Source organism: Phocoena phocoena, chromosome X, assembly GCF_963924675.1.
Source record: "Phocoena phocoena chromosome X, mPhoPho1.1, whole genome shotgun sequence".
Taxonomy (NCBI): Eukaryota; Metazoa; Chordata; class Mammalia; order Artiodactyla; family Phocoenidae; genus Phocoena; species Phocoena phocoena.
In genome coordinates, this window is record NC_089240.1 from 42,223,411 (window position 1) to 42,243,866 (window position 20,456).

Genomic DNA, 20,456 nt, shown 5'->3' on the forward strand with positions numbered 1-20,456 from the left:
CCAAATGGGTCTAGGAAACGTCCCACCTGCCCATGCTCTCTGTTACCATTGTTATGTATCTATTTGGTCTTGCACTCAGCCTAAAACTTGGCTAACAGTCCTTACCAGTGCTATCTCACATCTGCAGCCTTGACCACTCCTCTCTAGCCTTTGAAATCTCCTTGCACTGGTGCTTGATTTCCTCTGCCTCTGGCAGCCCTCTCATCAGGGTTTCAGCGATCTCCTAATTTTGTCAGATACAGAGATTACACGTCCACTTCTTTTTATCCTAGTAGTTTTGGGCGAAGACTGAGATGGAAAGAAAAAAAGGCTGACTTTACTCCCCACATTTAAACCAGAAGTCAGAACATACTTTTAAAATGTTTACTTAAACTGACAAAACTTTCCTTCAGTGAAGATAACTGCATTGTTGACTCTCTAATGTGCAATGAGCTTAGACTTCCGGGTATGGCCTTTCCCATGGGCTTTCTTTCCTGTATGTGTTCTCTGATGTACAATAAGATTTGACTTTTGAGTAAAGGCTTTCCCACATTCTGTACACTTATAGGGTTTCTCTCCCGTATGAGTTCTCTGATGTACAGTGAATGTTGATTTTTCTCTGAAGGCTTTGCCACACTCAGTGCACGCATAGGGTTTCTCTCCTGTGTGTGTTCGCTGATGTATTATGAGCTGTGACTTCTGGCTGAAAGCTTTCCAACATACAGGACATTCATAGGGCTTCTCTCCTGTATGGATTCTCTGATGTATAATGAGCTTCGACTTTTCTCTGAAGGCTTTGCCACATTCATTACATTTATAGGGTTTTTCTTCCGTATGCGTTCTTTGATGTATAATGAGATATGACTTCTGGGAAAATGCTTTTTCACATTCATTGCATTCATAGGGCTTCTCTCCTGTGTGACCTCTCTGGTGTAGCATGAGATAGGATTTCTGAGAGAATGCTTTCTCACATTCATTACATTCAAAGGGTTTCTCTCCTGAATGAGTTCTTTGATGTACACCAAGGTTTGACTTTTGGGTGAAGGTTTTCCCACACACATCACATTCATAGGGTTTCTCTCCTGTATGAGTTCGCTGATGCACAATGAGGGTTGACTTCTCGTTGAAAGACTTCCCACATTCCGTACATTTATGAGGTTTCTCTCCCGTATGAGTTCTTTGATGTATAATGAGAGTTGACTTATCACTGAAAGTTTTCTTACACTCATTACATTCATGGGGTTTCTTTCCTGTATGAGTACTATGATGTATAATTAGATCAAGCTTCTGTATGAAAGATTCCCCACATTTGGTGCATTCATAAGTTTTTTCTCCTGTGTGGGTTTTCTGATGGACAATGAGGTTTGACTTCTGAGTGAAGGCTTTTCCACATTCATTACATTCATAAGGTTTCTCTCCTGTATGAGTCCTGTAATGTATAATGACAGTTGACTTTTCTCTGAAGGCTTTTCCACATTCTGGACACTCAAAGGGTCTCTCTCCTGTATGAGTTCTCAGGTGTATAATGAGCTGAGATTTTTGGCTAAAGGCTTTTCCACATTCTGTACATCCAAAGGGTTTCTCTCCTGTATGAGTCCTCCAATGCACAATGAGGTGTGACTTCTTGCTGAAGGTTTTCCTACATGCAGTACATTCAAAGGGTTTCTCTCCATTTTTAATTCTCTGATGTAGACTAAGACCTTTCTTTTGCCTGAGGGTCTTCCCACACTCTTTATATCCATAGGGTTTTACTCCAGGAGTTGTTTTCTCATACTCAGTATGGAAGAATAACTTTGCACATTCATTATCATGCTTCTTTCCTGCAGAGCTTCTACTAAATAAGTCTAAATTATCTACCATATTATATCCAAATGACTCAAATTTATGGGGCCTTTGTATTGAAGCAACAAGGTTTGTATTCAGATGAAGTATGTTTCCGAATTCATTATAGTCAAGGCCACTCTTGGTGGTAATTGTTTTCCTGTCAGGGAATCCAACTTGCATCAGATATTTATCTTGGTCATCCTGATGCTGTCTCTCAAACTGTTCATCAACCTGGCAGGCTTCTTCTAGAAAGGAGTACAATAAACTGTCTTTATACTTTGACATTATGGAATGGACCTTCTTTAGAAATGCCCTGCCATATGAAAGCTGATACTGATATCTCATTTTATGAGTTCCTGGAGAATCACAGCCATCAAATCCTGTTCTTTTACTAAACTCCCACCTGCTAGCCTTTTTGTTACCAAAAACAATCTTACCCTAACATCTCAGTCTTTCTTACCTCTACTTTTACATCACTCTGGAGATATTATCACCCTTTATTTATCATATGAACTCTTAACTGTTCCTGACTTACATTATTTCCACCTAGACAGAAATACAACACTGTGACTTGTGGACTCAAATCTTACAACAATCCTGAAACCCACATTCTCAGTAAATGAGAGAAATATCTAGAATAATTAGCCTTACAAAAACAAAGAAACCTAAATATCCTTGCCCAATTTGGATTCACCTTTGTATTCATCCAAGTTTGCATTCACAGTTCTTCAACACCACCTTCTGCTTCTGTCTACACTAATTCCACTAAAAACTCCATCTATTATTAACTCCAAACCCTTCCTCGTGTTCCGTCACTCACATAGCCCCGTCCTCCATATTTTGCTATATTCAGAATCTAGATAACTTTCAAGAAGCAGTTCAGTTTTTTCAAAAAAGCTTAATCTGACCTTCCTCAGTAACTTTAACTTTCATTAACTTCTAAAGTAGTCAGTTATCTGTACCACTCATTTAGACAGTTAAAATTGCAAGGCCTTGCCTTTAATATACCATACTTCATCAATTATAAGATGCATATTATTCCACATTTTAAAACCTCTGAATCCAGATTCACCTTACAATCAATGACGTCATAAATTGCTGGAAAATTTTATTTCTCAGTGGTGTGTCTTAAAACCAATGGTATCCTGGACAGTACTTTTTGCACATACACTGAATTTTTATTTTTTGTAGTTTAATTTTCTTCTCACCTTTTCCTAAAATTTTATATGAAAAATTTCAAACATACAGAAAAGTTGTAAGAAGAGTACAATAACTAGTCATATTACCACTTAGATTTAATAACAACATTTGAGAGTAATACTGAATTTTAAAAGGGATCATGCAGCTGTGGCTTCTCTTCCTATGACTTCCTTTCTTTCCATAGTAAAGCACTAGTTCTTAACTGAGAGTGAATATCATAATCATAAGAAAAGCTTTTACAAAATACATTCGATGGGACCCAAGCTCCACCAAGGATCTACTGAATCTGGACCTCCTTAGGTGGTTAAGAAGCAACATAGCACATGTGGCTAGGGTCATAAGTTCTCTAGGCCAGGATCAAATCCTGGATCAGACTTTTACATGTTCTGTGACCTTAGGCATATTAGCTAATCTATTTGCATCTTACTTTCACACCTGGAAAACAGGAATTATAACAGTGCCCACCGAAATGTAATGTTTATGTACAGCACTTCAAATGTTTACTAGAATAACAACTACCACTATTACAATACAGCTACTACTATTATGATTGAGTCATTACATTACTATAAAAAGAAGTAAGGACTATCTTAATATATTTAACATGTTCTTGAATTAACTGAAAAAAGAAGGTGTATAAAAATAAGCACAGTAGGCTAACATTTTTCTAAGGAGGAAACAAATATATAAGTATATATTTAAAATAATATAGGCTCATACTATAAAAAACAATGGAAGGATAAATCTTTAAATTTTAACAAATGGTTACCTATGGGGGAAGGAAGAGAGCGAGTAGGATGGAGAGGGAAAGAGGCTGGACTTCTTTGAATATACCTTGTTTTCTAGGTTTGATTTTATTTTCTAGGTTTGATTTTGGAACCAAGTTAATATTTTGCAAATATTTTATATACTCATAAAGCAAAATTGAAAATAAAAGGATTCCCTAATAGTAATAAATATCTCCTCATCTGTATTTCCTAACAACCATGCTAAAAAGTTTTGATTCTCAATGGCACCAACATGATTACCTCAATTGATTCAACCCACTATACATATTCAGCAATCTCAGAATAATATTAACAATATTACCATCAGATGTAAGATTAATAAATTAAAAACCTTTAAGTCCAGAATTTGATTTGGAAATATACATTTGAATACATGTCTTTCTCTTAAAAATCTTTGTTTACGTAGTTCCCAGCTATGTCAATGAAAAGACCTAGAAACAATTCCCTAACATCCAAATTGTGGTCACAAAACATTATTTACCACTAAAAAGAACCAAGGCTCCTTGAAGAAATGGCTGATTCCAGGGCAGAGAAAGGAACTGTATAATACGAGCCTGGAACATCTTGTAACAACAGAAAGCAAGGAAGCTACCAAAGCCTAGGGACCCAACTTGAAGGGGTTTCCACTGGCCAGAGATAGAGCAGTTTGATTTATAATAAGGATAAGGCAATGGATCAAAACATAAAAGTGTTTAAATCCATAAGTCCATAAATGATACTCCAAAAAGACATACTAGGCTTTGAATGATGCTACAAAACCAACTCATTTTGAAAACTGATAAAGAAATGGAAAAATACATGTAACTCATATATAACCAAATACAGTTGACCCTTGAACAATGCAGGGGTTAGGGGCAATGACCTTCTGCACAGTTGAAAATCCAATTGTAACTTATAGTTGGCCCTCCATATAGGTAGTTTCTCCTCCTAGTCTGCGGTCCCACATCCGTGGATTTAACTAACCGCAGATCATCTAGCACTGTACCATTACCATTGAAAAACACATATAAGTGGACTTGCACAGTTCAAACCTGTGTTGTTCAAGGGTCAACTGTAATAGATGGAGGGCAATCCCTCTTTATTGAAGTATTCCAGCTAATCAACAAAAGGAAAGTTTTTTACAGAAAAATGCCAACTTACAAATGTAGAAGGAATGATAGAAAATGCACCATTTTTCTAACCATCTTAGTAATTGATTCAGGCAAGAATCATCAGTGAACGTTAAAACCACCGGGTAAAAATTTTGGAGGAACAGGATATTCACACAGTTTGGCAGTTCCACAAAATGTTAACACAAACAGCTATCACATGGTCTAACAACTCCACTCCTATGTATGTTCTCAAAAAGAAATGAAAATGTACATTTCAAAACTTCTACATGAATGTTCATAGCAGCATTATCTATAATACCCAAAAAGTGGAAATAACCTAAATGTCCATCAACAGATGAATGGATAAACAAAATGTGGAATATCCATACAATGAAATATCATTCCACCATAAAAAGTGATGACACATGCTACAATATGGACAAACCTTGAAAACATGCCAAATGAAAGAAACCAGACATAAAATTCCACATTTTGTATGGTTCCATTTATAAGAAATATCCAGAATAGGCAAAACTATAGAGATAGAAAGTAGATTAGTGCTTGCCAGGGGATGGGGGTTGGGGAATGGAGAGTGACTGATAAAGGATAGGAGTTTCTTTGGAGGGTGATGATAATGTTCTAGAATTAGATAGTGGTGATGGTTAGACAGTATATTCTGTGAATATAATAAACATCCTGAGTTTTTGAGTTTCACTTCAAAAGAGTGAATTTTATTGTATGTTAATTATATCTTAATAAAGCTGTTGTTAAAGAGAGAATCAAGATGCTTTAGGAGAACAAATCTCATAGGAATGTCTAAACTGGATGGAATCAGGTAACCCAATCTGGAATTAGAGCATTAGTGCCTAGGCCTGTGACTCATTTGGGCCTGCTTCAGATGAGCAGTGGGAGGTAAGAACGATAGAAGTGGCAGGGCGTGGGGCCAGGGGACTGTCATTTACAAGACAACTTTATACAGGGCAATGGAGCTGTGCAGAAACTTATTGGTGAGCACCAACCTAAGGAGAGTGCTCTGGTGGGTGTAGGATAGGGGAGGGGGTGTCTTAGGTGTTCATGTCCCTGTCCTCCAACAACCATTCCTGAGATATTCCTGAAAGTCCTTTCACAGGTCCTCACCCCTGACTGACAAGCTGGGACCTCCTGTCCCCATAGCCTGAGTCAATCCCACTTACCTGGAAAGCTCCAAATTGGGATTTTTCCTTCTGGCAGGCATGGCTCTTCTACCTCCAATTTAAGGATGAGATCTGGTTTGGTAACCTGCTGCCCTGCTAATGAGAAATGACAGCAATACCTCCTTGGTCTTCAGAGCCTCTGAGAAAAAGGAAGGTGGAGTTTGGGGCAGTACAAGCGATATATCACTTGACACAATGGTCGTCAAACCAATTCACCTGAGTTTTGAGTTCACAAACACCCTGTCAGGAAAGCAAAGGGGGAAAAGGAACTCTGATCCGTGGAATTTAATGACAAACTCTTCAATCAGTTCAGAGGCCTTGGAAGTTTCCAAACTTGAGAAAGGAAAGGCGTTCTATCGGACAGAATAATCATAAACAGCAAAATTACCTGAGGAAGCCATTCTTACCCACAGAGACCAGGTTGCTGTAGGTCTCTAGCATCACATCTCTGTACAGGTTCCTCTGTGGAGGGTTCAGGTATTGCCACTCCTCCTGGGTGAAATCCACAGCCACATCCTCAAATGTCATGAGTCCCTATAATTGCACATTCTTTTATTCTAATATGCTTACCACTGGGTGATAAGGATGGAATGAATGTAGGGGAACTTCTGACTGGGTTCCCAGTTCATGATGATAATTTAATACAGGATGCCTATCAAGTTAGTGACCTACTTTGCGGGAAAAAAAAAATCACAAGTCGTGGTAGAGAAACTATTACATTAAATAACAGAATATTTACGACAATGTGGCATTAGCACAAGGATAGATGGATAGACATATAGTCCAGTAGAACTAAAAAGATAATCCAAATATGTACGGACACCTGAGTTATGATAAAGTTGAAACTGCAAAACAGTGGTGACAGGATGATATTTTCAAGTAAATGTGGATGGGTTACCAGATATCTATATGGGGACAAAAATGACATTTAACTCCCTAACTCTCACTATATACAAAAATCTGCTACAGGTAATTTGTAAATCTAATGTGAAAGGTAACACGATGAAGTGTCTGGAAAATAATATAGGAAAATGTTTTCATAAGCTTGGTGTAGGTAAAACATTCAAAAACAAGACATGAAAAGCACTACTCATAAAGGAAAAGACATACATGTTACAAGATTAAAAATACAGCAGTAAAGGCAACCTACAGATGGGGAGATTATCAGCAGCTTTCATAAGTGATAAAGCGTTCTGATCTGGAACATATAAAATAACCCCTACAAATCAAAAGACACATACAAACAATGCAGAAAAATAGACAAGAGATGTGAATAGATACTTCACTAAAAAGAAAAAATAAACATATGGACATATGTTCTATGAACATAAGAAAATATACCCAACCCTGTTAGCACTCAGGTAAATGAAAATTTAAGCCACATTGAGACACCACTTGGCACCCACCAGAAACATTATAATTATATAACTAAAATGCCATAAGAAGTGGCTTCCCTGGTGGTGCAGTGGTTGAGAGTCCGCCTGCCGATGCAGGGGACATGGGTTCATGCCCTGGTCCGGGAAGATGCCACATGCCGCGGAGCGGCTGGGCCCGTGAGCCATGGCCGCTGAGCCTGCGCGTCTGGAGCCTGTGCTCCGCAACGGGAGGGGCCACAACAGTGAGAGGCCCGCTCACCGCAAAAATAAATAAATAGATAGATAGATAGATAAATAAAATGCCATAAGATTGTGTTGAAATGGGAACTTGCACACGCTGTTAGTAGGAATGTTAAAAACTGGTATAACTGCTTGGGAAAACAGTTTGGCATTATTTACTAAAGTTAATGATTTGCAAACACTATGACCCAGAAATTCTACTCTTAGGTGCACACTTTTAGAGAAAATCATGCACATGTGCTCTAGAAAACAAGTACAAGGATGTTCACAGAAGCACTATTTCTAATACTAAGTTGTGGGAAAAATCCAAATGTCCGTCAAAAATACAGTAGGTAAATTGTGGCACAATCTTTCAAAGGAATACTATGTGGTAATGAAAAGGAATGAACTACAGCTGCATATCCAACATAGATGAATGTCACAATTGTACTAATGAGCAAAAGAATCCAGCCACAAAAGAGCACATACTGCATAATTCTATTTATATACAGTAAGAGAACAGGCAAGCCTAATCCATGATGTCAGAAGTTAGGAGAGTGATTACCTTTGAGGCTGATATTGATTGAAAGAGGGCATGAAGGGGGATTTAGGTCGTGATTTATGTTATAATCTTCATCTTGACCTGGGGGTGGCTCCACAGTGTGTCCACTTTGTGATAATTCATCAAGCTGTACACTTATAAACTGTACTTCATGTATGTTATAATTAAAGGTACTTTATATCTTTATACTTAAAATTATTTTTGACAAATGCAAAGGCACTTTGATGGAAAATGGGAGTTCCCATTTCAACAAATGGTGTTGGAACAATTGGATATCCAGATGCCAAAAAATAAAAATAAAAAAAGAACTTCAATCCATACCTCCAACATATATAAAAATTAACTCAAAATGGATCACAGACCTACATGTAAAATCTAAACCTATAAAATTTTTAGAAGAAAATATAAGAGAAAATCTTTTTAACCTTAGGTTTACCAAGTATTTCTTTGATGTGACACCAAAATTCAAAAGACACTGTTAAAAGAATAAAAAGCCATGGAACAGGAGAAAATATTTACAAATCATATACCCGACAAAGAAGATGTATTGAGAATACATAAGAACTAAGAACTCTCAAAACTGAAAAAAAAAAGCAAAAGAGACATACTTTACCAAAGATATATAAATGGGAAATAAGCACATACAAAAATGCTCAACATCATTAGCCATGAGGAAACTACAAATCAAAACCACAATGAGCTACCACTACATACGTATCAGAATGGGAAAAGAAACTGACAATGCCAAGTGCTGGTGATGTGGAACAACTGGAAGTCTCATTTATCATAGATAGGGATGCAAATGGAACAGCCACTTTGGAACAGTTTTCTAGTGTCTTATGAAGTTAAGCATATACTCCCATAGGACCTGCAATCCCACTCACAGGTATATTTACCCAAGTGGAAAGAAAACTTATGTAAACCCAAAAACCTGTACATGAACATTTATATAGCAGGTATATTTGTAATCACCAAAATATGGAAACAACCCAAATGTTTTTCAACCCGTGAGTGAAAAACAAACTGTAATCTATACAATGTAATACTACTCAACAAGAAAACTGAAAGAACTAATGATACATGCAACAACATGGGTGAACCTCAAATGTATTACCCTAAGTGAAAGAAGCCAGACTCAACAAGCTACACACTGTATTATTCCATTTATGTAACATGGGAAAGGCAAAACTATAGAGACCAAAAATATATCAGTGATTACAAGGGGCCAGGGTGCGGCCAGGGGTTGACTACAAAGGGGAAATACAGTTGACCCTTGACAACACAGATTGACAATCTGACAACACAGATTTGAACTACATGGGTCCACTTATATGCAGATTTCTTTCAGTAAATATATTGGAAAAATTTTTGGAGACTTGCAACAATTTGAAAAAACTCACAGATGAATTGCATAGCCTAGAAATATTGAAAATATTAAGAAAAATTTAGGAATGTCATGAAAGCATAAAATATACGTAGATACTATTCTATCCTTACATAGGCATATGGTGATATTTATATAAAATTAATAATGTGTTAGTTTTCCTACTATTTTATAACTTTGCTTTCAAAGAATTTTATTACCGTACAGTATGCCCTTCTCTCTCATAATTGGAGAAACTGCTTATCAGCCTATCATCACAGGTAAGTGGGTTTTTAAAAAATATAACAATGTTTCCAATACTGTATTATGAATATGACTGTAATACTGTATGCCATAAAATTATATAACCATTCATTAGTGTATAGGCTAAGCTACCATGAAGCAATCATATCGACTACACTATGCTACCATAAAGCAATCATATTGCTGCTTCTTCGTTATCAATGTATAAATCGTTATAACTGTAAATAAATATGAATTTCTTTTTCATATTATCTTTTCATTGTTGATATCGTGTTAATAATCTGTATAACATCTACAGTATTTTGTATCATATAAGACAATATTAATGTAGGTACTGACAGACGTGATTCATCTTGTAAACAGACAACACAAACTTAAGTATCGACAAATACAGTGCAGTACTGAACATGTATTTTCTCTTCCTTATGATTTTCTTAATGACATTTCCTTATCTCTAGCTTACTTTATTGTAAGAATACAGTATTTAATACATATAACATACAAAATATGTGTTAATAGACTGTTTATGTTATTGGTAAAGCTTTTGGTCAACACTAGGCTATTAGCAGTTACATTTTGACGGAGTCCAAAGTTATACGTAAATTTTCAACTGTGCAGGGAGCTGGAACCACTAACCCCCGAGTTGTCCAAGGGTCAACTGTATTGGGAGGCGACAGAACTGTTCTACATCTTCATTGTGGCAGTGTCAAAACTTGCAGAGTTTGCCAAAAGATGCAGAACTGTACACTGAAGGCCTATTTTACTGTATACAGATTATACCTTAATTTTTTATTAAAAAAATTAAGGATCCTCCAGGTAATTTAGAATAACTTCACCTGTTAAAGGTGAAGTAGTTAAATCCAAATCTCTTCACATATCCTCCAAACAACTATACAGATCAATATGAAGAACAAATAAAACTACACATAACCTATACCTTCAGTATAACTTATAATAGAAAATAGAGAGTACTATACACATTTCTAATTACCTATAATTGAAAAACAAATACCAAATTCCAGCTCAGCTGGCTTTCAAATTTACTGCCACAAACCTTTCTGGAGTGTGAGAAGGGTATGAAGAAAACAGTCAAGAGAACAGAGAGGGGAGCAGAGAACCTAAGAATGAGCTGAAATCAAAGCTTAGAAAGAGAAAATCTACCATAAGTATAAAAACACTGAAAAGTGGGCTAGATCAATCACAGCACCAGCTATAAGAACGGTATATGGGACCCAAGGTGGCAGTCACAAAAAAGCATCACCTCCAAGGGAGCAGATGATAAAAAGGAATGAGGAAGAACCATGTGGAGACTGGGTTGTAAAGGGGAAAAGCTAGAGGGGGAAACTGAAGGTCATGTGAGACAAAAAATGACCTAAACAAACTAAAACAAGTCAGAGCACACACAAGGGGCCCCTCCACAGTGCCAAAAGAAAGTCTCCATTAAGGGAACTGTAGTTTGCCTCACTGGCAAAAGAGGGGGCTCTTGAGCCAAGAATCGTGCAAGTCACCACAACCTCCAACAGTCCTTAAAAAGATGAAAACAGTGTGCATCCATTCAAAGCTTCTTTGAGAACAACAGAAAATGAGAAAATATTTCAGGTGATAAGAAATTCACCCCACAATGGCATTAGCAAAATGACAGAGTGGGCAGCTCCCAGCCCTTAGCTTCTCTCCCACTACCACCCCAAAAATGAAAATTAAAAAACAAGCAAAAAAGTGTCAGAACCAACTTTGTCAAAACTCTGGAAAACAAAGGTTTGCAGTAACCACATGGAATCAAGGAAAAGGCAACTTAAAAGACATCAGGAGGGCTTCCCTGGTGGCGCAGTGGTTGAGCGTCCACCTGCCGATGCAGGGGACGCAGGTTCGTGCCCCAGTCCGGGAGGATCCCACATGCCGCGGAGCAGCTGGGCCTGTGAGCCATGGCCGCTGAGCCTGTGCTCCGCAATGGGAGAGGCCACAGCAGTGAGAGGCCCGCGTACCGCCAAAAAAAAAAAAAGACATCAGGAAGACTTCATGGCATCTTTACTTGCTCCTCTCCTAAGAGACAGCAGTCTTGAAGCAGCAGCAGCCAATGCTCCCCATGTGGGACCCCCAACCCCTAATTCTAAAGGAAGCAGAGCAGACCTTATTCACAAATTAGTGTGTGTCTGTTCTAACCTGTCTGGGGCTACCAGAAAGACTGATGCAAGGTGCTCCTCTCTGTCTCACCTAACTCTGAACTCAGGCCAGAAAGCAGTAGGCATTGCTCTTAAAGGCTGCAAGGCAAACTAACAACCCAGAGATGCCTGGGGCAAAAGATTACAGTCCAGACAGACAACAGACTGCCTAAGGCCTGAGAGGAAATACTGGGGGGATTCTTTGGGAAATTAGGACATTCAAAAGCACCCATGTACAGGGGAATGTAGAAAGCCACACATATGCCCAGGATAAGACTCATGCTCACAAGAGACCTTAGAAGACTCTAACTGCTCTAATTCTTCCTGAGCATAGAAAAATGAAAAGCTTCCAAATTTGTACAAGAACTGAGTATAAATTTGACACATAAACTCATTTAAGGTTGTACAAAATAGGAAAATGCAGACTAATCTCACTTATGAACAACAGTGCAAAAAATCCTAAATAAAATACAGTTAACCCTTGAACAACATGGGGGTTAATCTATGTATAACTTATAGTCAGCCCTCCATATCAGTGGTTTTCCACATCTGTGGATTCACCAAACATGGACTGTGTAGTACTGAAGTATTTACTATTGAAAAACATCCACATATAAGTGGACTCAAACAGTTCAAACCCATGTTGTCCAAGGGTCAACTGTATAAGCAAAAGGAATAGATCCACATGACCAATTAAAATTTATTCCAGGCATACAATGATAGTTCAATATTAGAAGATTCATTAACATAAATCACCATTAAACAGACCTAAAGAGAAAACTTACATGATTAATATAATTAATATAAGAAATGCTGATATAAAAATATTGAAACAGAATTCAATACCCAATCCCACTTAAAAAAAAAAAAACAGTAAAGATTAGAATAAATGGTAATTTCCTTAAAATAACCAGATAGGAAGGAAGGGAGGGAGGGAGGGAGGGAGAGAGAGAGAGAGAGAGGGAGGGAGGGAGGGAGGAAGGGAAGGAAGGAAGGAAGGAAGGAAGGAAGGAAGGAAGGAAGGAAGGAAGGAAGGAAGTTAGTTTTACATAGGGGCCTTGAGTCACCATGAATAGCATAACGATGTAAGTTTAGGTGGGGGCTGGCCACACCAGAAAGATCAACCACATGATTTAGGGTGGGGGCTTTGGGTCACTCCCAGAGGGGCTGGAGACAGACAGCAGCCACATGGACAATCATGCCTATAAAATGAAGCCCTAATTAAAAACTCTGGGGGACTTCCCTGGTGGTCCAATGGCTAAGACTCCACGCTCCCAATGCAGGGGACCCAGGTTTGATCCCTGGTCTTGGAACTAGATCCCACATGCCGCAACTAAAGATCCTGCAGGCTGCAACTAAAAGATCCTGCATGCGGCAGTGAAGATCCGGAGTGCCACAACTAAGACCTGGTGCAGCCAAAATAAATAAATAAGTAAATGTTTACAAACAAACAAAAAACTCTGAACACCAAGGATCACAAGAGCTTCCCTGGTTGACAGAACTCCATGTGTACTATCACACATCAATGCCAACCACACAAAGTCATGCACCCTGACTCCATGGGGAGAGAAAAATGGAAGCTCCATGTTTGGTACTTTCTGGGGCTCTGCCCTATGTACTTCTTCCCTTGGCAGGTTCCAATCTGTATCCTTCCCCTGTAAAAAGCCATAACCATGAGAATAACAGTTTTCAGTGAGTTCTGTGAGTCCCTCCAGTGAATTGTCAAACCTAAGGGTGACCTTGGGGACCCCCAAACTTGTAATTGGTGTCAGAAGTGAGGGTGGTCTCTTATTGGGACAGTTCCCTCTAACTTCAGAGTTGTCCAACTCTTCATAGAATGATAGAAAGTCACAAACATGTAGTTATCCCTAAGTTATTTTATAAATTTAATGTGATCCCAATTTAAAAAACAAGCCTTTTAATGGTACTAAACAAGGTAGTACTAAAGATCATATCAAAAAATAAATGTGCAACAATAGCTAGAAAAGTCTGGAAAAGAAAAACTGTGAGGAAGGGAGTAGCCCTACCAAATACCAGAAGATACTCTGATACAGGCATTCTCTTAAAGCACAGGGTGAAAGACCCACTTTTTAATAAATGGTGCTGGGTCAACTGGAAAGCAATTTGGGAAAGGCTAAATTGGATCCATACCTCATTACATACACAAGTATAAACACCAAATGGATCGGGGGCTAAATGTAAAAAACGGAAACCAAACAAAGTACTAGAAGAAAGCATGGGTGAATGTCCATATAACCTGAATGGAGGGAAAGACTTTCTAACTATGAATAAAAATTCAGATGTAATAAAAGATTAATAAATACAACCACAAAAATATAAAAACACTTTGGTAAGTCCAAAGACAAATGACAAACCAGTGGGGGAAATCTGTTGCAACATATATCACAAATAAAGATTGCTGTAACATATATCACAGATAAAGATTAATATCCTTAATATATAAAGAACTCTTAAAAATCAAGGGGAAAAGAAGAACAAATATGTGATAGAAAATGAGACAAAAAACATAAGACAATTAACAAGAGATATAAAAATGGCTCTTATAGATATTTTATTTATTTTTTGGCTGCACTATGAGCTTGCAGGATCTTAGTTCCCCAACTAGGAACTGAACCTGGGGCCATGGCAGTGAAAGCGCCGAGTCCTAACCACTGGATCGCCAGGGAACTCCTGTAAATGGTTCTTAAATATATGAAATTACATTCAACTTTACTCATAATAATAGTAATGCTAATTAAAACTATACAGAAAAAAAAAAAAAACTATACAGACATACCATTTCTTACCTAGCAGATTAGAAAAACTTAAAAGCCAGACAATATACTCTGTTGGTACAGCCATAGAGAAACAGGTACTATCACACATTGTTGGTGGGAATGTTAAACAGTACAACCCTTATGGAAGGGAATTTAGCAATATCTAATAAATTGTGTTTACCCTTTGACCCATCAATGCCACTTGTAGGAATTTACATAGAAGATATACTTGCACAAAAAGGAAACAACATATGCACAATATATTTCATTTCAGCATTATTCTTTTTTTGTTGTTGTTGTGGTACGTGGGCCTCTCACTGTTGTGGCCCTCTCCCATTGTGGAGCACAGGCTCCAGACGCACAGGCTCAGCGGTCATAGCTCATGGGCCCAGCCACTCCGTGGCATGTGGGATCTTCCCGGACCGGGGCATGAACCCGTGTTCCCTGCATCGGCAGGCAGACTCTCAACCACTGCGCCACCAGGGAACCCCCAGCATTATTCTTAATTACAAAATACTCAAACAACCAAAATTCACAGGTACATAGGAGAATGGTTGAACAAACTGGTACATCCACTAATAGAATACTATACAGCTATAAAAATGAACGAGTCACATAAACAGAACAATCCAAAGTTTGTATGAAATCACAAAAGACCCTGAATAGACAAAGCAATCTTGAGAAAGGACAACAAAGCTGGCAGCATCACACACCCTAATTTCAAACTATATTACAAAGCTATAGTAATCAAAATAGTATGGTACTTGCATAAAAACAGAACATAGATCAATGGAACAGAATAGAAGGCCCAGAAATAATCCCATGCATAAATGGTCAATTAATTTATGACAAAGGAGCCAAGACTATACAATGGGGAAAAGACAGCCTCTTCAATAAATTCTAAAATAAACTGTGTTGGGAAAACTGGACAGCCACATGCAAAAGAATGAAACTGGAGCACTATCTTATACTATGTGCAAAAATTAACTCAAAATGGATTAAAGACTTGAACATAAGACCCCAAACCATAAAATTCCTAGAATAAAACATAGGTAGTAAGCTCCTTGACACTGGTCTCGGTAATGATTTTTTTGGATTTGACACCAAAAGCAAGGCAACAAAAGCAAAAGTCAACAAATAGGACTACATTAAAAAAAAAGAGCTTCAGTACACCAAAGGAATCCATCAACAAAATGAAAAGGCAACCTACCAGATAGGAGAAAACATCTGCAAATCATATAATTGATAAGGGGTTAATATCCAAAATATATAAAGAACTCACACAACTCAGTATCAAAAAAACAAACAACCCAATTAAAAAATAAGCAGAGGGGGTTTCCCTGGTGGCACAGTGGTTGAGAGTCCGCCTGCCGATGCAGGGGACATGGGTTCGTGCCCCGGTCTGGGAAGATCCCACATGCCGCAGAGCGGCTGGGCCCGTGAGCCATGGCCACTGAGCCTGCACGTCTGGAGCCTGTGCTCCGCAACAGGAGAGGCCACAACAGTGAGATGCCCGTGTACCGCAAAAAAAAAAAAAAAAAAGCAGAGGACCCGAATAGACATTTTTCCAAAGAATACATACAGATGGCCAACAGGCACATTAGAAGATGCACTAATCATCAGAGAAATGCAAATCAAAACTACGATGACCTATCATCTCACACCGGTCAGAATGGCCATTATCAAAGAGACAAGCAATAGCAAGTGTCAGCAAGGATGTGGAGAAAAGGGAATCCTTGTGCACTGTTAGTGAGAATGTAAATTGGTGCAGCCATTAGGGAAAACAGTATAGAGGTCCTTCAAAAAATTAAAAATAGGGCTTCCCTGCTGGCGCAGTGGTTGAGAGTCTGCCTGCCGATGCAGGGGACACGGGTTCATGCCCCGGCCCGGAAGGATCCCACATGCCACGGAGCGGCTGGGCCCATGAGCCATGGCCACTAAGCCTGTGTGTCCGGAGGCTGTGCTGCACAATGGGAGAGGCCACAACAGTGAGAGGCCCGCGTACCACAAAAAAAAAAATTAAAAACAGAAATACCATATGATCCAGCAATTCCACTTCTGGGTATTTATTCAAAAGGAAACAAAAACACTGACTGGAAAAGATATTTGCACCTTCATGTTCACTGCAGCATTATTTCCAATAGCCAAGACAAGGACTCAACCTAAGTGTCCATGGATGGATCAATGGATTAAGAAAATGTGATAAGGAGGCTAGGAAGATGGCGGAAGAGTAAGATGCGGAGATCACCTTCCTCCCCACAGATACACCAGAAATACATCTACACGTGGAACAACTCCTACAGTACACCTACTGAACTCTGGCAGAAGACCTCAGACCTCCCAAAAGGCAAGAAACTCCCCACATACCTGGGTAGGGCAAAAGAAAAAAGAATAAACAGAGACAAAAGAATAGGGACGGGGCCCACACCAGTGGGAGGGAGCTATGAAGGAGGAAAGTTTTCCACACACTAGGAAGGCCCTTCACAGGCAGACTGCGGGTGGCGAAGTGGGGAGCTTCGGAGCCACAGACGAGATCGCAGCCACAGGGGTGCGGAGGGCAAAGCGGAGAGATTCCCGCACAGAGGAGCGGTGCCAATTGGCACTCACCAGCCCAAGAGCCATCTCTGCTCACCCGCCGGGGCAGACGGGGGCTGGGAGCTGAGGCTTGGGCTTCCGAGGTCGGATCCCAGGGAGAGGACTGGGGTTGGTGGCGCGAATACAGCCTGAAGGGGTTAGTGCACCACGGCTAGCCGGGAGGGAGTCCGGGAAAAGGTTTGGACCTGCCGAAGAGGCAAGAAACTTTTTCTTCCCTCTTTGTTTCCTGGTGCGCGAGAAGAGGAGATTCAGAGCACCGTTTAAAGGACCTCCAGAGACGGGCGCAGGCCGCGGCTATAAGCACAGACCCCAGAGACGGGCATGAGACGCTAAGGCCACTGCTGCTGCCACCAAGAAGCCTGTGTGCGCGCACAGGTCACTATCCCCACCTCCCCTCACGGGAGCCTGTGCAGCTCGCCACTGCCAGGGTCCCGTGATCCAGGGACAACGTCCCCGGGAGAATGCATGGAGCGCCTCAGGCTGGTGCAACGTCAGGCCGGCCTCTGCCATCACAGGGTTGCCCTGCATCCGTGCCCCTCCCTCCCCACGGCCTGAGTGAGCCAGAGCCCCTGAATCAGAGGCACCTTTAACGCCGTCCTGTCTGAGCGAAGAACAGACGCCCTCCGGCGACCTATATGCAGAGGCAGGGCCAAATCCAAAGCAGAGCCCCGGGAGCTGAGCGAACAAAGAAGAGAAAGGGAAATTTCTCCCAGCAGCCTCAGGAGCAGTGGATTAAATCTCCACAATCAACTTGATGTACCCTGCATCTGTGGAATACATGAATAGACAACGAATCATCCCAAATTGAGGAGGTGGACTTTGAGAGCAAGATATATTATTTTTTCCCCTTTTCCTCTTTTTGTGAGTCTGTATGTATATGCTTCTGTGTGAGATTTCGTCTGTATAGCTTTGCTTTCACCATTTGTCCTAGGGTTCTGTCCATCCGTTTTCTGTTTTTTTTTTTTACTTAAAAATATTTTTTTCTTAATAATTATCTTTTATTTTAATAACTTTATTTTATTTTATCTTACTTTATTTTATTTTATCCTCTTTCTCTTTTTTTCTTCCTTCCTTCCTTCCTTTTCTTTCTTTTCTTTCTTTTTTTTCTTTCTTTCTACTTTTTCTCCCTTTTATTCTGAGCCGTGTGTATGAATGGCTCTTGATGCTGCAACCAGGAGTCAGTGCTCTGCCTCTGAGGTGGGAGAGCCAACTTCAGGACACTTGTCCACAAGAGACCTCCCAGCTCCATGTAATATCAAACAGTGAAAATCTCCCAGAGATCTCCAGCTCAACACCAACACCCAGCTTCACTCAACGACCAGCAAGCTACAGTGCTGGACACCCTATTCCAAACAACTAGCAAGACAGGAACACAACCCCACCCATTAGCAGGGAGGCTGCCTAAAATCATAATAAGGCCACAGACACCCCAAAACACACCGCCAGACGTGGACCTGCCCACCAGAAAGACAAGATCCCGCCTCATCCACCAGAACACAGGTGCTAGTCCCCTCCACCAGGAAGCCTACACAACCCACTGAACCAACCTTAGCCACTGGGGACAGACACCGAAAACAAAGGGAACTACGAAACTGCAGCCTGCAAAAAGGAGACCCCAAACACAGTAAGATAAGCAAAATGAGAAGACAGAAAAACACACAGCACATGAAGGAGCAAGATAAAAACCCACATGACTTAAAAAAAGAAGAGGAAATAGGCAGTCTGCCTGAAGAAGAATTCAGAATAACAATAGTAAAGATGATCCAAAGTCTTGGAAATAGAATAGAGAAAATACAAGAAACAATTAACAAGGCCCTAGAAGAACTAAAGAGGAAACAAGCAACGATGAACAAAACAATAAATGAAATTAAAAATACTCTAGGGCTTCCCTGGTGGCGCAGTGGTTGAGAGTCCGCCTGCCGATGCAGGGGACACGGGTTTGTGCCCTGGTCTGGGAAGATCCCACATGCCGCAGAGCGGCTGGGCCCATGAGCCATGGACGCTGAGCCTTCACGTCTGGAGCCTGTGCTCCGCAACAGGAGAGGCCACAACAGTGAGAGGCCCGCGTACCGCAAAAAAAAAAAATACTCTAGATGGGATCAATAGCAGAATAACTGGGGCAGAAGAACGGAGAAGTAAGCTGGAAGATAAAATAGTGGAAATAACTACTGCAGAGCAGAATAAAGAAAAAACAATGAAAAGAACTGAGGACAGTCTCAGAGACCTCTGGGACAACACTGAATGCACCAACATTCGAATTATAGGGGTCCCAGAAGAAGAAGAGAAAAAGAAAGGGACTGAGAAAATATTTGAAGAGATTATAGTTGAAAACTTCCCTAATATGGGAAAGGAAATAGTTAATCAAGTCCAGGAAGCACAGAGAGTCCCATACAGGATAAATCCAAGGAGAAACACACCAAGGCACATATTAATCAAACTGTCAAAAATTAAATACAAAGAAAACATATTAAAAGCAGCAAGGGAAATACAACAAATAACACACAAGGGAATCCCCATAAGGTTAACAGCTGATCTTTCAGCAGAAACTCTGCAAGCCAGAAGGGACTGGCAGGACATATTTAAAGTGATGAAGGAGAAAAACCTACAACCAAGATTACTCTACCCAGCAAGGATCTCATTCAGATTTGATGGAGAAATCAAAACCTTTACAGACAAGCAAAAGCTAAGGGAGTACAGCACCACCAAACCAGCTTTACAACAAATGCTAAAGGAACTTCTCTAGGCAGGAAACACAAGAGAAGGAAAAGACCTACAATAACAAACCCAAAACAACTAAGAAAATGGGAATAGGAACATACATACTGATAATTACTTTAAATTTAAATGGATTAAATGCTCCCACCAAAAGACACAGATTGGCTGATGGATACAAAAACAAGACCCATATATATGCTGTCTACAAGAGACCGACATCAGACCTAGAGACACATACAGACTGAAAGTGAGGGGATGGAAAAAGATATTCCATGCAAATGGAAATCAAAAGAAAGCTGGAGTAGCAATTCTCATATAAGACAAAATAGACTTTAAAATAAGGAATATTAC

General features: G+C 39.8%; 1 protein-coding gene across 1 annotated transcript in view; it reads right to left on the reverse strand.

Annotated features, from left to right (window-relative positions):
- Window positions 1–363: 363 nt before the first annotated feature.
- ZNF182 (zinc finger protein 182) overlaps window positions 364–20,456 on the reverse strand; it is a 60,599-nt gene continuing 40,506 nt past the window's right edge. The window contains 4 exon segments of the mRNA XM_065900162.1: window positions 364–2,045; window positions 6,076–6,184; window positions 6,187–6,214; window positions 6,464–6,609. Coding sequence (XP_065756234.1) covers window positions 364–2,045; window positions 6,076–6,184; window positions 6,187–6,214; window positions 6,464–6,609 — 1,965 coding nt within the window.